This window comes from Leptodactylus fuscus, chromosome 8 (assembly GCF_031893055.1).
Source record: "Leptodactylus fuscus isolate aLepFus1 chromosome 8, aLepFus1.hap2, whole genome shotgun sequence".
Classification (NCBI taxonomy): domain Eukaryota; kingdom Metazoa; phylum Chordata; class Amphibia; order Anura; family Leptodactylidae; genus Leptodactylus; species Leptodactylus fuscus.
In genome coordinates this window covers 68,500,669-68,514,928 of record NC_134272.1, presented here as the reverse complement: position 1 = coordinate 68,514,928, position 14,260 = coordinate 68,500,669, and the positions used below count along the sequence as shown (strand labels likewise).

The following is a 14,260-nucleotide window of genomic DNA, read 5'->3' as shown; positions in this document are numbered from 1 at the left end:
TCTACATAAAAAAAGGAACAAAATCTACAAGAATTTACTAAGCCTTGTACATTGGTTTGCTGATGTCATTAGGTCACACAAAATAAGGTTTTGGGCTGGTTTGAGATGCAGGGTCTAACATGAAGATCTCTGATGTGAGTGTGAATGGTAACTAAAACATCATACAGGTCAGAAGAACAAAAAAACATATCTCATGTATTTTTTTTTTTTTTTTAATGAGAAAAGGCTTTAATTTGAAATGTTTGTTACATTTGGCTAGCACTGTAGAGGCCGCTACATATTGGGTACAATTGCCCTCACTTCCCCCCTGCAATACAGCGAGCTGCCCATGACAAAGATGGCCTGTGCGAGTTCTTGTCAGTCAGCCCAGTCACGTGACCATCCTGCCTTTCCCTTCAGCGCGGTTCTCAAACAGCCTGCTCTTTTTTTTTTTCTATTTGATAAACTTTATTTAGTAGCAAACGGCTAACACTCAGTGACTTCCCCGTTACCTTGGATATTGCAGGAAGTAGTCCCGGGTCGTGCTGTCATTCGTTCATTGACTTCCTGTTATTGTGACCTTAACCTTGCATGTGCACCGGAGGATTCCCGGCAATGTCTCTGGTTACAGACGCCTTTGTGTCGCAGATAGCAGGTAACGCGCTGTGTCTGCACTAGAGCCTGTGTGTATGATGGCAGTAACATAATGCACACATGACTGCCATCCCTGTCTGAACACTCCCTTAGTGCTGGATACCGGCACATTTATCGCAGGTGGTCATAGAGACCGCTGTAACCTGTCATGGTTTGCTGGGACTTGTAGTACCACACGTGCATTGTATTCGCTTCATGTGGTAATGATTCTGATATTGGAGCATTGGTTTTATTGTGATCACAGTCTTGTGGCCATCATTAGAGTGGATGGGGACTTTACAGAGTCAATCTCTATATACATTGTGTTATGGGGACCCTCAGTTACAGCCTGTGTTATAATCCAGAGCTGCATTCACAATTCTGCTAGCCATCATTGGAAACAGTCAGCAAGTTTGTTATTGGACACACTGCAAACAATTTAAAGGGGTTGTCCAAGGTTTTGAGAAAGTTACTAAGCAGAAAATGGCCTAAAAAAGAAGCTCCCGGGACTCGTCAGGTAAAGGTGTTATCTGGTTTCTAGTACTGATGGGCTGTCCTACCCCAGTGCTGTAGTGATGATGTCATGTACATCATCACTGCAACCAATCACAGGCCTCAGTGATGTCGTGTATGTACAATACCTGACCTGTGATTGGCTGCAGGAATGATGCATGTGACAACAAGATTTTAGCAACAGACAGTAGCTGAACTGTCAGAAATCCCTTAAAATTTCCATTCATTTCAATGGGATTTTATCGTGTCCATTTACACCCAAGTCCGTTTTTTTTCCAGTGAACAAAAAAAATCCTACACGCAGGACTTTTCTGTCCATTAGTAAAAAACGGAAAGTAAGTGTCCGTTATTTTTTTTTTAACATTGAAGTCTGTGGGCAATGGACTTATAACAGGCAGTAATTGATAGCTATCAGTTACTGTCCCTTATGATAGGTGTCCATTTTTTTTTTTTAAACGGATCCCTTCATAACAGAATCCAATGGTAGTGTGAACCCTACCTTCTGCACCCTTTGCTTGGCTTTATATTACTTGCTGCTCCTTGTATCACTGCTATTTACGTGCAGTGGATCTCTGGACATACTACATTTCCCATGATTCATCTGCCTGCTCTCTCTCCCTCCTGCAGCGAAATCACAGGTAATAAATCGCTCCCACCTCTGAGGTCACATGATGCTGTGATGTTTCGTTTTCAAACTCACTCCCTTGTGCGAGCAGCATATAAGGAGTGTGAGAGCAGGCAGATGAATCATGGGGAATGTAGTTTGTCTTCAGATTTACTGCATGTAAATAACATAATAAAGCAGCAAGGAAAATAAAGCCAAGCAAAGGCTGCCTGAGGGAACAGTGAGGATTTAGCACTACGGTGGATCGCAAGAAGTAATCCTTTTATTTTTGTATTGGATTCAGTCATTGTGTTTCTTCTCTGACGCCACAGCCCTGCGTAGGAAACTTTTAATCAAACTGAAGTTCCAGTAATGATTAGTTATGGCCTAAGTTACTGACTGGTCGGGGTCTGGGAACAGTATAAAGTTCGTAGCATGTTGCGTATGTGTCCTGCCCCTCCATTCAACCCTGTGGGACTCTTTTCGATATCTGAGTGGCTGTGTACTCCGCTATCTCAGGCAGTTCCATAGACATGAATGAATAGGCAGCAGGCATGTGCGACTTGCTGCTTTATTTATACAGGTCACACCTTGTAGGTCTCAGAGATGGCAACTAATCAGACAGTTAGAACATGTAAGTACCCTTGTAGGGCTTTACAGTCCCTGCAAAGCAGTTAAGATTCTAGCGAATTCCATCCACACATTGCTAAAAAATTTTCTGCAAAGCGCAACAGACTGAATCACCATCCTGCTTTTACTATAGTTGCATTCTACAAGTCGTGCCGGGCACAAGCGCTTTTTCTAATATGATTGTAGTATTTGTCATTTCCAATATTGCGTGTTTTCTGATGTTCCTGATCACACTGACATGGTGAGGATCAGTGACTGATATTAAGGATCTGATTGTGATTTATAATCTCCTATTAAACACAATACACTAGTGTGAACTAGGGCTGAATCCTCATGTTGTGGAAAAGCTGCTTAAGACCCTGATTGATTTTGGCTTATAAATTCTGTGTGAATGAGGCCTAAGGCAGGGCGACTCCTTGCTGGTTTTCTCCCATGGTTTCTTTAAATGCTGCTGCCTCAGACTACCCAAATTTTTTATTTTTATTTTTTTTTGCATGTTTCCCCTCTAAAATCATGGTGGGAATTTCCTTTCTTACAGCTTTGCAAAGGTTGTAAGGTGCGGTAAAAACCTGTGACATAAACTGAGTCACATGCAGAGCGATCTGAACGCGGTCTTATAAAAGTAGACGTAAGGTTGATGTTGGTTAACCCATGAATTTCTGATCTCTGTGAAGAGACTTGTCTCTGATGACTCTGTCCCGTGAAGTTGGTGAGCCATGTGCAGTATTGGTATGGCCGCTGCTGTGTGCAGACTAGTTCAGATGTCACTTGGTGTCAGCAGTTTTTTCCCAGACCTGGACACCGTCTGCAGTTATAACATGTTCACACCTCTCATATATCATTACTTCATATGTAGAGAAAATCCTCCAGACCCCATAGACTATAATGAGGTCCATGTGGTTTCCGCACGAAACATGTGGAGAGAAAAGTCCTGCAAGCAGCACTTTTCTCTCTGCATGTTTTGTGCAGAATCACACAGACCCAATTATAGTCTATCGGGTCTGTGTGGTGCCCTTATGTAACCGCTTTTTATGCGTTTAGGTTTCGGTTTGGGGGGTCCCCAAGCGAACTCTCCGAATGTAGATATGAACTGGGCCTAAGCCTTAGGGTATTCTATTAGACAACCCAGGGCAGACAAGCATAATATAGGTATATTAAAGGGATCCTATCACTCTCACACAATTTTTTTCTACGTACCACGTCGGAATAGCCTTAAGAAAGGCTATTCTTCTCCTACCTTTCGTCGTCTTCTCCGCACCGCCGTTTGCCTACAATCCCGTTTTTTTCTCGGTATGCAAATTAGCTCTCTTGCAGCACTGGGAGCGGGCCCCAGCGCTCAAACAGCACTTGGGGAGTCCCCAATGCTGCGAGAGAACTCTCTCCATCGCCGCCTCCATCTTTGTCAGCAGCGTCATCTTCATCCTCTTCTTCCGGTGGTGGCTTGTAACTTCTAGGCCTTGGGCAGAGCAGACTGTGCATGCCCACAGACCACGAGAAAATGGCCACTTGCACAGTATTGTAAGCGACCATTTTCTCGTGGCCTGTGGGCATGCGCAGTCTGCTCTGCCTGAGGCCTAGAAGTTACAAGCCACCGCTGGAAGAAGAGGATGAAGAGGACACTGCTGACAAAGATGGAGGCGGCGCTGGAGAGAGTTCTCTCGCAGCATTGGGGACACCCTCTGTGTTGTTTGATCACTGAGGCCCGCCCCCAGTGCTGCGAGAGCTAATTTTCATACCAAGAAAAACCGGGATTGTAGGTGAACGGCGGCTCGGAGAAGAATAGTCTTTCTTTATGCTATTCCGATGTGTCAGCTAGAAAAAATTGTGTGTGAGTGATTAGGATCCCCTAATGGGAATGTAAACCATAAGGAAACACTGGTGGTCTGATGTCCTATATTGTCCTACATTGTGCTGTGATAACGTAACGTCTGTATCTCCCCCCTGAGCTCAGTACCGGTGCTGGAAATATTTAACGTGGATTGTGTCTCCTTGTAAATAGTTAACCTTTTTGGCTTGGTCTTGATGTTTGGAGTCGTTTGAGAATCAGCGGAGGAAATTGAGATTTGGAGTAATGAAATGGGGAGCAGTGAATCAGTCCGTTAAGCCTGCGCGCTATGGAACTGGCTGGCATGTCCGGGCTAGCAAGTCAGCCAATCAAAACTCTCCTAATTGTGTTCTTTCTGGCTGCACGCTCTTATAATTTTAATGAGATATGGCTTTCTGGAGCCACTGACTTCTCGACTGTGCGATCTGCTTTCTTGCTATTGATATTTTGCAGGAGCCCGTGCAGTAGTTAATCATCTCAGGGAAATTTCTCACAGTTTTACACATGGAGAAACAGAAATTTATGCTTAGGGAATAAAATGCCCACCTCTGAAATTATCAACGTGTTCCTAAAACCCCCATTAACGATTGCTGCTCCGGATGAGAATTTGTGAGATCGTCTCCACTGAAATCCTATTCATAACGGGTTGTGACAATGACACGCCGTGACTGTCGCCATGCGGTTCTCACTTTGGTTACTGTCACACAATGCCAATCCGACTCTGAGCAGAACAAGCAACAAGGTATTTACAGTGTATCATCTATATACCATGACCAAACTGACACAGACTAAATTATGGGGCCGATTGTAAAGGACACCCCTCAGGATGGATCTGAAGGCGGTGTATGGTGAGGTCATTAATACTGAGACCTATATACATTCAATACCTGACAGCTATTCCCCTTGACTCCCCCTTATATGTGCACACTCAGTGATGTTTTAAATGGGCACAGCCAGACTTCTCTCCTAAGGAAACTGAGGATTGGATTTATAAAATTCAACATGCTGGTTCCTTCCCCCATAATCTGTCAGGAGATTCGGGAGACCCCCAGACATAAAAGAAAATTGGTGGATCCATCCAACATATCTTATGGGTATGGCAAGCGTCACTTTTCTATAGCAAGGTCCTGACCACCAGTGATGCAAGCGGCATAGCATGAGGTGTGGAGGGCTTCCCTGGAGAGAGGCGAGTAACACTTAAGACTATGGCAAATGACAACTGTAGTTGTCAGACAGAATATCCCCAACCAGGTTAGTCGGGTATTCATTATTAAAGCCCTGTAGTCAGCCCACGTACCGCTATATGGTTACTCCACAAAGTACTGTGGGGCAATTTTCTGTTTTTGGTACTGTGGAGCATTTCACAGCCACATTGCGTCTCCGCTGTGTGCACATGGATATGTCAGGCTGCCATGTTTCTAATGTAACCTAATTTATTCTTGAGAAGTGATTCCAAAATTGACACTTGTCGCCAATTATAGGATTCGTAATAAATGTCGGATCGCTGGGACCCCCACCATTCATGATAATGGAGAATCCCATGTTGTCCATTTGAATGGAACCACCATAAGCATGCTCAATGCCACTGCATTAACAGTCTATAGAAGTGATAGAAATTGCAGCGCATAACACTTGACTCGTTTCCACGGTCCACCTAGGACAACTTCTTTTTTTTTCAAAAACGTTTTCAAACCCATTCAAGTGAATGGATCTGAAAAGTGAGCGCCTGTGAGCATTTTGTACCTGTCTGCGGCGAAACCGTTTTTTTTTAAACCGGACACAAAGTCGGACATGCAGGACTTTGTGTCCGGTTACAAAAAACTGTTTCACCATGGAGAAGCACAAGACGCTCACGGGCGGACACTGACTGCCGGGTTTCTGTTTCCTGTCTAGTTTCTTGGGCAGAAGACGGAAACCCACAAAGCGGAGACCGGGCGCAGGTGTGAACCCGCCCTCACACTGCTTTCCCTGTTTGATCACCTCCCCTGGGCCTCAGCTTATAACAGTTCCGGATCTAAATTTCCCGTTCAGCCACATTTAGTCTGAAGTAAACCGTTAGGTGAACCTCACAAGGTAAATCATCCGAGGATCACCTAACACATAATCCTATTGTAAAATGGGTGTGATATAGAAGAGGCATGACCTAAATAATCACCACTAATTGTAATCGAGGTGAAATACCTGATTAATCACAATTTTGATTTAGGTCATAATTACCCAGCATTTCATTTTTAAAGTTTTTTTTTTCTCACTTGGGACCACTTTTGTCGTTTTTCCCGCAGGGGAAAAGTACCGCAAAGTACCTGATATTGAGTACATTTTGGTCCATGCTTTAGTTCCTAGCGGTGTTGAGCGAGTAGAATTCGTTGAATACCTCGCCGGCATAGGAATGCGTGTAATTGGCGAACACCTAGGGGTTAAACCAGGGGTGCCAAATACGTCGCTCGCGATCTACCGGTCGATCGCGAAGGATGTATGGGTTGATCGCGGGATGCAGCCAGGGATTCCCGGTGTCTGCTTGTTCACAGCGCAGGCTGAGAATCATCTCTGGACACTGGCAGGCCGGGGCCTTGCACTCATTCGCAGTCAGGGATGCGGCGGCCCCGCCTGCAAGTGTCCGGAGATGACTCTCAGCCTGCGCTTATAGGCCGGGCAGCAGCAGCTGGATGACACGCTCCCCGCTCTTAGGGATGAAGGGAGTGGGGGTGCTGCTTGTTCACAGCGCAGGCTGAGAGTCATCTCTGGACACTTGCAGGCAGGGCCGCCGCAGCGAACGAGTGCAAGGCCCTGGCCTGCCAGTATCCAGAGATGATTCTCAGCCTGCGCTGTGAACAATCAGACACCGGAGAGATGTCTCCTGCTCTCACGCTCCGCCTGGCCCCGGCCCACAGGCCCCGCCCACAAGAAGTGGGTAGTAGATCTTATCCCTTGGTCAGTTTATAAAGTAGCTCACATGCTGAATAAGTGTGAGCACCCCTGGGTTAAACGCATCGAATCTTCGAAACGTTTAACCCCTTGGCGTTCGGCCGATTACACGCATTCCTATGCCAGCGAGGTATTCGACGAATTCTACTCGCTCAACACTAGTTACTAGTAGGGGCAAACAAACTCCACGGTACTCGAGCATCGAGTTGAGTTGGCATCGAGACTTGACCTGACGACGTGTCCCCCTTGGACCAGGAATGGTTGCGTGCCCCTGATAATCCATTACACACTCGGTAATGTCTTCTCCTCAGGAGATTGCCTTCTCCTCAGATGTTTATTTTCTGAGCCATCCAATTCTCCTTCTGATTAATTAGGAAGACATTAAGATGTAATAGATTCTGCTATAAAATTGTCTGTGCTCGACTTTTCCTCCCGGTTGGCAAGTGAACATTTAATCATCAATATATCTAACAAACATTCAGACTTTGAAACTTCTATTAAAATTGCTTAAGACTAATTTTCTTGGTCTTGTAAATCAATTTAATAAGACCAAAACTGCAATCCCGACTGTAAGTTATTAGAAAATGTCTTCTACTTAGTCGGGTGAAGTATATAATGAATTTTCTATCTGTTAAATATCTAGGAACATGTATATTACTTTCAATATGATAAATTGGCTTCTTCTTGGAAAAACAAATATTATCCTTAGGGGTTTTTAGTTCCTCACAAAGCGGCTTTGTATTTCTGTCTAGTGTTGAAAAACCTTGACAGATCTTCAAATAACTCAAACCGCAGAACATCTTTACTTAAGCCAAGCCGAGTTCATTTTATCGCCGCGTCGGTGGGTCATCCGTCCTATCTATCTGTAGGGGTTGACCTCTAGTATCGGGAGGTTTTAGCCCATTGATTTTTGGGATTCTTTTATAAAATTGATCTGCCCTTTCACAAATGTGGATGGAAGTGGCGGATGTTGGACACTATATCATGACCATCGTACCATATATTTCTCATATTGATTATGACTAATGGAAAGGGCTTTTTATATCTGTTACATCTGCCAGATTAGACTACTGTAGAAACAGGTAGAGGTTAAAGGGGTTCTCTTCTTAAATGTCTAGGATTCACTTGTTTAGCGTATATGCCACTCGCCAGTCGCATAGTTTTCACCAGAACTATCACTTGGCACATTAAAGGGATCCTATCATTAAAACTCCTCTTTTTCTGGGTACCACGTAGGAAAAATCTTAAGAAAGGCTATTCGTCTCCTACCTTTAGATGTCTTCTCTGCGCCGCCGTTCGATATATAATCTGGTTTTCGTCGGTATGCAAATGAGTTCTCTTGCAGCATTGGGGGCACTCTCCAGCGCCGCCTCCATCTTCTTCAGGAATGTCCACTCTGCGCGTTTTCTTTCAAAGGTTGGGCAGAGCCGACTGCGCATGCCCACAGGCCACAAGAAAAATGGCCACTTACACAGTAAGTAAGCGGCCATTTTCTTGTGGCCTGAGGTCATACGCAGTTGGCTCTGCCTGGGGCCTAGAAGTTTGACGCGCAGAGAGACGGTTCCTGAAGAAGATGGAGGCGGCGCTGGAGAGTTCTCTCGCAGCATTGGGGACGACTTTCCTAAGGCTATTCCTACGTGTGATCAACAAAAAATTTGATTTTAATGGTAGAATCCCTTTAATTATAGTATAGGACATCAGTTGAAGATCTGTGGGGTCCAACACTGCTTCTGCTTTACAGACCATGTGACGTTACGTTCATTGGTCACATGGCCTGATCACATCTCTGTCCCATTTAAGTGAATGGGCTGAGCTGCAATACCAAGCACAGCCACAGTTTTTTTTAGTAAGTACTGAAGGGGCAGCAGTGTTCAAACAGCTGATTGGTCAGGACCTGCATGTTATACCACAAACTATCTTTAATTGGTGACCTATCCTCACTACATTGTCCCTTTTTATGCCCCCAGCCTCATGCCAATATTGTCCTTACAGCCGCACCCAGCCAAATGCCCATATTGTCCCTACTAGGCCTACAGCCACATACCCATATTGTCCATACTGGGCCCCAGGCCATGAGCCTGTATTGTCCCTACAGGGCCCCCAACCACATGCTCATATTGTCCCTACTGGGCCTACAGCCACATGCCCATATTGTCCCTACTAGGCCCCAGGCCATGAACCTGTATTGTCCCTACAGGGCCCCAAACCACATGCCCATATTGTCCCTACTAGGCTCCCATCCACATGCCCATATTGGCCTAGAACTAATTTGAAACAGGGGTTGCCATCTGTCAATATACATCTTCTACCATATGTGGGCAGTTTTAGGTCTAAACCTCCCCTGTACGAGGTCACTGATTTCCATATTGCATGTTATAATAGGAATAATGAAGGAAGGGTACGTATAACACTTTATTCTTTAGGAATATTGCCTGTAAATGACCACCCTTATTTTAACCCTTCTTCACCCTTGTGATACTGTAATACCCTGCTCTATAGGTGTAGCAGGATCTCTTTAATGTCTGGTAATTGAATGCACCGGATACTTTGCAATATGGCCACTGTTTTATTTACCTGTGCAAGTGCCTAGAGGAGTTTAGTAGTCCAAGAATAAGGCTGGGATTGACTTCATTACAGCGTGAATGATAAGTTTATATGGAGTTATTATAACATTAATCAAGTTGATGGATTGGAAATATGACAGAGCTGTAGCAATGTGTAATTTCCAGGCCTACTGTTCTGCAAATGTTGTTCACCTCTGCGCACACAATTCAGGAGAGTGATGCTGCAGGTTTTATGCGCTGCCTGTAACCCTTACTGTGCCAGTCTGTAAGGAAGGTGCAAGTCCTCTTAAGTTTCCTGTATTTTTAGTCTGCGGGGGTCTGTATAGTTCTTGGATTAAAATATTAGCTAAAGCCATGAATGAAAAACAGGGAAACCTCCTGCCTTAGATTGATAGCGCAAACTCCCATTTTGGCGCCCGCCAGATAAAAATACGACCTCTGAATGCAGATTTTCTGTAGTAATCTTAATAATGGTTAATACTTTAGCAATGTCAAAGCCTGGTGATGTAGGAACTCCTGTACATAGAGATGCAACGTGTAGCTTTGGTTACATTAGCCGTCAATAGCGTGCATGGAGTCAGTATGGCGGCACATGGTGTCCTTACAGTTATATGTAATAGAGGCATAGACACGGTATATACTGCTGGATGGTACTTCTATAATACTCCATTGTTGTCTGACGTTGCAATGTCATTTTTTACTGTGTTTTTCTTTTATGACCTCGGTTGCACTACTGATACCTGGGCTGTCCAGTGTGTGAACAAGGCCTAAAGATGACCATACACGTTAGATGAAGGTCAGACGATCCTGACACTTCTAGTGGAAATAGTCAATCTTCTGATACTCGAGTACAAGCCGACCCGAATATAAGCCGAGGCCCCTAATTTTACCACAAAAAACTGGGAAAACTTATTGATTCCAGTATAAGCCGAGGGGGGAAATGCAGCAGCTACTGGAAAATTTCAAAAATTAAAATGGTCGGAGTTTTTGGGTGCAGTAGTTGCTGTGTGTGGGGAAGGGGAGGGGGTGTTTTGGTTGTCTGTCTGCCCCTTCCCTGAGCTTGAGGACTGGGTTTTTTCCCCCACTTGGAATTTAGCCTGGCTGAATATAGGGGATCTGCAGTGCTCCTATTAACCCCTTCCCGATGGAACAGGAGCACTGCAGATCCCCTATATTCAGTAGACCGGGCACTGTCAGACACACGGATACCTAATGTGTTTGTGTTCCACAGTCATTTTCTACTTTTATATGTATTCTAGGGAAAGGAGGGATTTACAACTTTTATTTATTTTTTTATTATATTTTTCTAAAGCTTTTTTTTTTCCCACTATCATATGAGAGATTCTATACATTACTATTGCGCCTGGTCATAGACCCCCCTCACCCCTCCACCAAAAAAAAAAATATTTTTTTTTTTTTTTTTTGCTTGACTCAAGTATAAGCCGAGGGGGGCTTTTATAAGCACAAAAACTTTCCTGAAAGACTAGGCTTATACTCAAGTATATATGATAAATGGTTTTGTCCTGACTCTTTCCTAATGGCAGATGTTAAAGGGAGGGAAAGGAGTGGGCATGTTGAATTTCAGCATGCCCAATCTGTTATTGTGGGGAAATATCATAAGCTGCCATAAGATAACCTACTGCCAGATTGAGAAGAGATATATATATATATATATATATATATATATATATATATATATATATATATATATATATATATAGGGAAGAGCTCTCCCAACAGTTATCTAAGGGGTCTGGGGACCGAACAGGTCACCATGATCCAAGGTGATGGTTGTCGATGTGTTTCGCTCCTGAGGTTACAGGGTAGTATGTTCTGCCTCCCGATCAATGCAGTAAATTTCTGTAGATGGATCATTTACAGATATAACAACCCTGGTAATGTTGTGTATAATTTACCTCCCCTTCTGTTTCCTTCACAGCTGTCGAGCCATGGCCAGAAAACGCTACCATTTACCAGCCATTGAAAAGTAAGTACTTGCTTCAGTCAAGAAATGTGTCCTGCTTATAAAATACAGCGATGAGATTTGTTAAAAGGCAACCGTACCCTAGTGGTAGACCAGATGTGTCCTGTGGGTCCTGGGAGAGGGTGCAGCTATCTCAATGACAAGGACTTGTACAGGGGAACTGTATTTCCAGCCTCTATGTATTTACTCATTGAGGGGAATTCTCCTAAATGGATTGTACCACAAAGTAAACTAGGGTAACGGGTATCTGATTAGTGGGGGCACGAAAATAAAGTGGCGGTCATGTATATACACTGCTGCTCCTTTCACTTCAGTGGGACTGAAATAGCCAACAACCACCCTATTCAAACAGGGGTAGGGGGTGGCAGTGGATACCACCAGCTCCCAGTGGGCTCCTTTGAATGTTGGGGATCCTTGGGGTGCCCTTTATTGTGACTGAGAGAATGGCACAATTGGCACGGTCTTTTGTTTAAAATCCTCTTTTTTTATATGCAACACTGTGCAAAAGTTTTAGACAAAACAAGAATTCTTTCAGAAATAGAAGTTTTGTTCGTTCATTTTTCTCAGTTCCTAAAATGCAAAGTGAGTGAACATAAGAGGAACCTAAATCCCCTCAATATTCGGTGTGACCTTTGCCCTTTTTCTTTCCTTCTTCTTGGTACGCTTGCAGACTTGCAGTTGTTGAAGGAACTCGACAGGGAGGTTGTTCCACCATCTTGGAGAACTAAGCCCAGATCTTCCGTGTATGTAGGCTTGCTCCAATCCTTCTGTCTCTTCATGTCGTCCCAGACAGACTGGATGATGTTGAGATCAGGGCTCTATGGGGGCATATCATCACTTCCAGGACTCCTCCTCCGAAGAGCAAAGGTCACACCAAATATTGGTGGCATTTAGATTTCTACTTTCTATTGGCAAAATTAAACTATTAACCCTTTTATTTCTGGAAGCATTCTTACTGTGCAGCTTCCCCCCCCCACATACCTGTCTAAAGCATTTGCACCGTACTATATGTATGTCCATGTCTATATGCATTTGCTGTCTGCTTCATAATCTCCTACTATACCGTCTCCAGCATTACACGTTTTTTAACCTAAAGCTGAACTGAAATGTATTTTTGGGGTTGAATAATATAATCCACTTTACATTATTGTATCACCGGCTGTTTCGAGCCTTGATAATGGCAAACACAATATGGTGCGGGGGATGAGTCCTGGTGCGCAGAGCTCTGTGTAAACCGGTTAATTATCAATATACGGCGTTCTATGTCAGCACCGCCTCGCAAAATCTTCCCCCCAAACCGCCAACAGTCTGTTATTGACTTGGTAATGTGGCTGCCGATGGCTATATAAAATTATACCGAGGCAGGTATAGTTGGCATGGTTACTGCAGGGGAAAAAAAAAAAAGCTGAGCCAGCATTTATTGGAAGTGTCATGGTTAATGGAAAAGGGGTGGAGGGGCTGATAAAGAAGGAGCTGTTAAAATCCACACAGGCTGGAGTGGTCCTTGCTCCCTTCAGCAGCTCTTCATATATCATCAGATTACATTATTGCCCACATTTGGTGAACTGCAGCCCGCTACTATTGTCAGAAGGCTGCAAAGTAATGAAGACTAATACATGGCAGCCTGTAGTCTTTTAGGCAGCGAATTTTTATTGCAGTGATCCTGTCATCCCTCTTTTGTCTGCGGGTCTTGAACTGCCGTGTGCAATACCGGCTGCAGGGACGCTCTCTGATAGTGGATCTCAGAGCCCGCTGTATACTGTATATGCACAATACATTATTATATGGAATCGGCTTTATATGTTGGAATAATGGAATAATTCCCTCCTTATCCTGCATCCTCCGCACCTAAGCGAAGATCAGCTGGAAACCGTTCTGGGCTATTGTGTGCTGCTGCAGAGAACCACATTTGCATAATCGTTTGCTTGTCATGGGGGGCGCTGTGTTCCTAATTCTGCTAAAACGATTTGTATGGAATAGATATAGAGGTCAAACAATACGTGAGGATTTCGGTATATTTCCTTCGGATCATTTTTTATTAACCGAAGGCAGCTTATGCCATGAGATGGTGAATGTGATGGGATTGTTTAGATATGACCCGAACAGAAGTATGTCCGACGGGGTCACTGCTCATGGTCTGAACCTTTTCTGGGTGTCTACATGTACAGTGTTAATAGAATACGCCTCGATTGTCTGCATGTACTATCCCCGCACCATAGCTATATCGGTTGCAGTTACTACAAGGCTCTGTAGACTCTCCTGCATTTACTTGCACAAGCCCAGGAATAGAGTTTGCACTGCAGCCCTAGAGCCTCAAGTATGTCTTGTTCACACAATGTAAACTAATGGCTGAGGCCACTTCACATTCTGATCAGCGGCAACAGACAGTCATTTTATGGTGGATATGAGTAGGTGGGATCACACAGAATAATAATAAAAATGTTTATTTATATAGCGGCAACATATTCCACAGCACTGTACAATTTGAAGGGTTCAAATACAGACAGAAAGATACATTACAAAGAAAGTCATTTCACACACTGGGACTGAGGGCCCTGCTCGCAAGAGCTTACAATCTATGAGGGAGAGGGGGTGACACAAGA

The 14,260-nt window shown here is 44.1% G+C and overlaps 1 protein-coding gene across 1 annotated transcript in view; it reads left to right on the top strand.

Annotated features, from left to right (window-relative positions):
- Nucleotides 1-478: 478 nt before the first annotated feature.
- MTX2 (metaxin 2) overlaps nt 479-14,260 on the top strand; it is a 62,000-nt gene continuing 48,218 nt past the window's right edge. The window contains exons 1-2 of the mRNA XM_075284157.1: nt 479-634; nt 11,613-11,660. Coding sequence (XP_075140258.1) covers nt 571-634; nt 11,613-11,660 — 112 coding nt within the window. The 5' untranslated portion in view covers nt 479-570. The remainder of the gene's footprint in view (nt 635-11,612; nt 11,661-14,260) is intronic.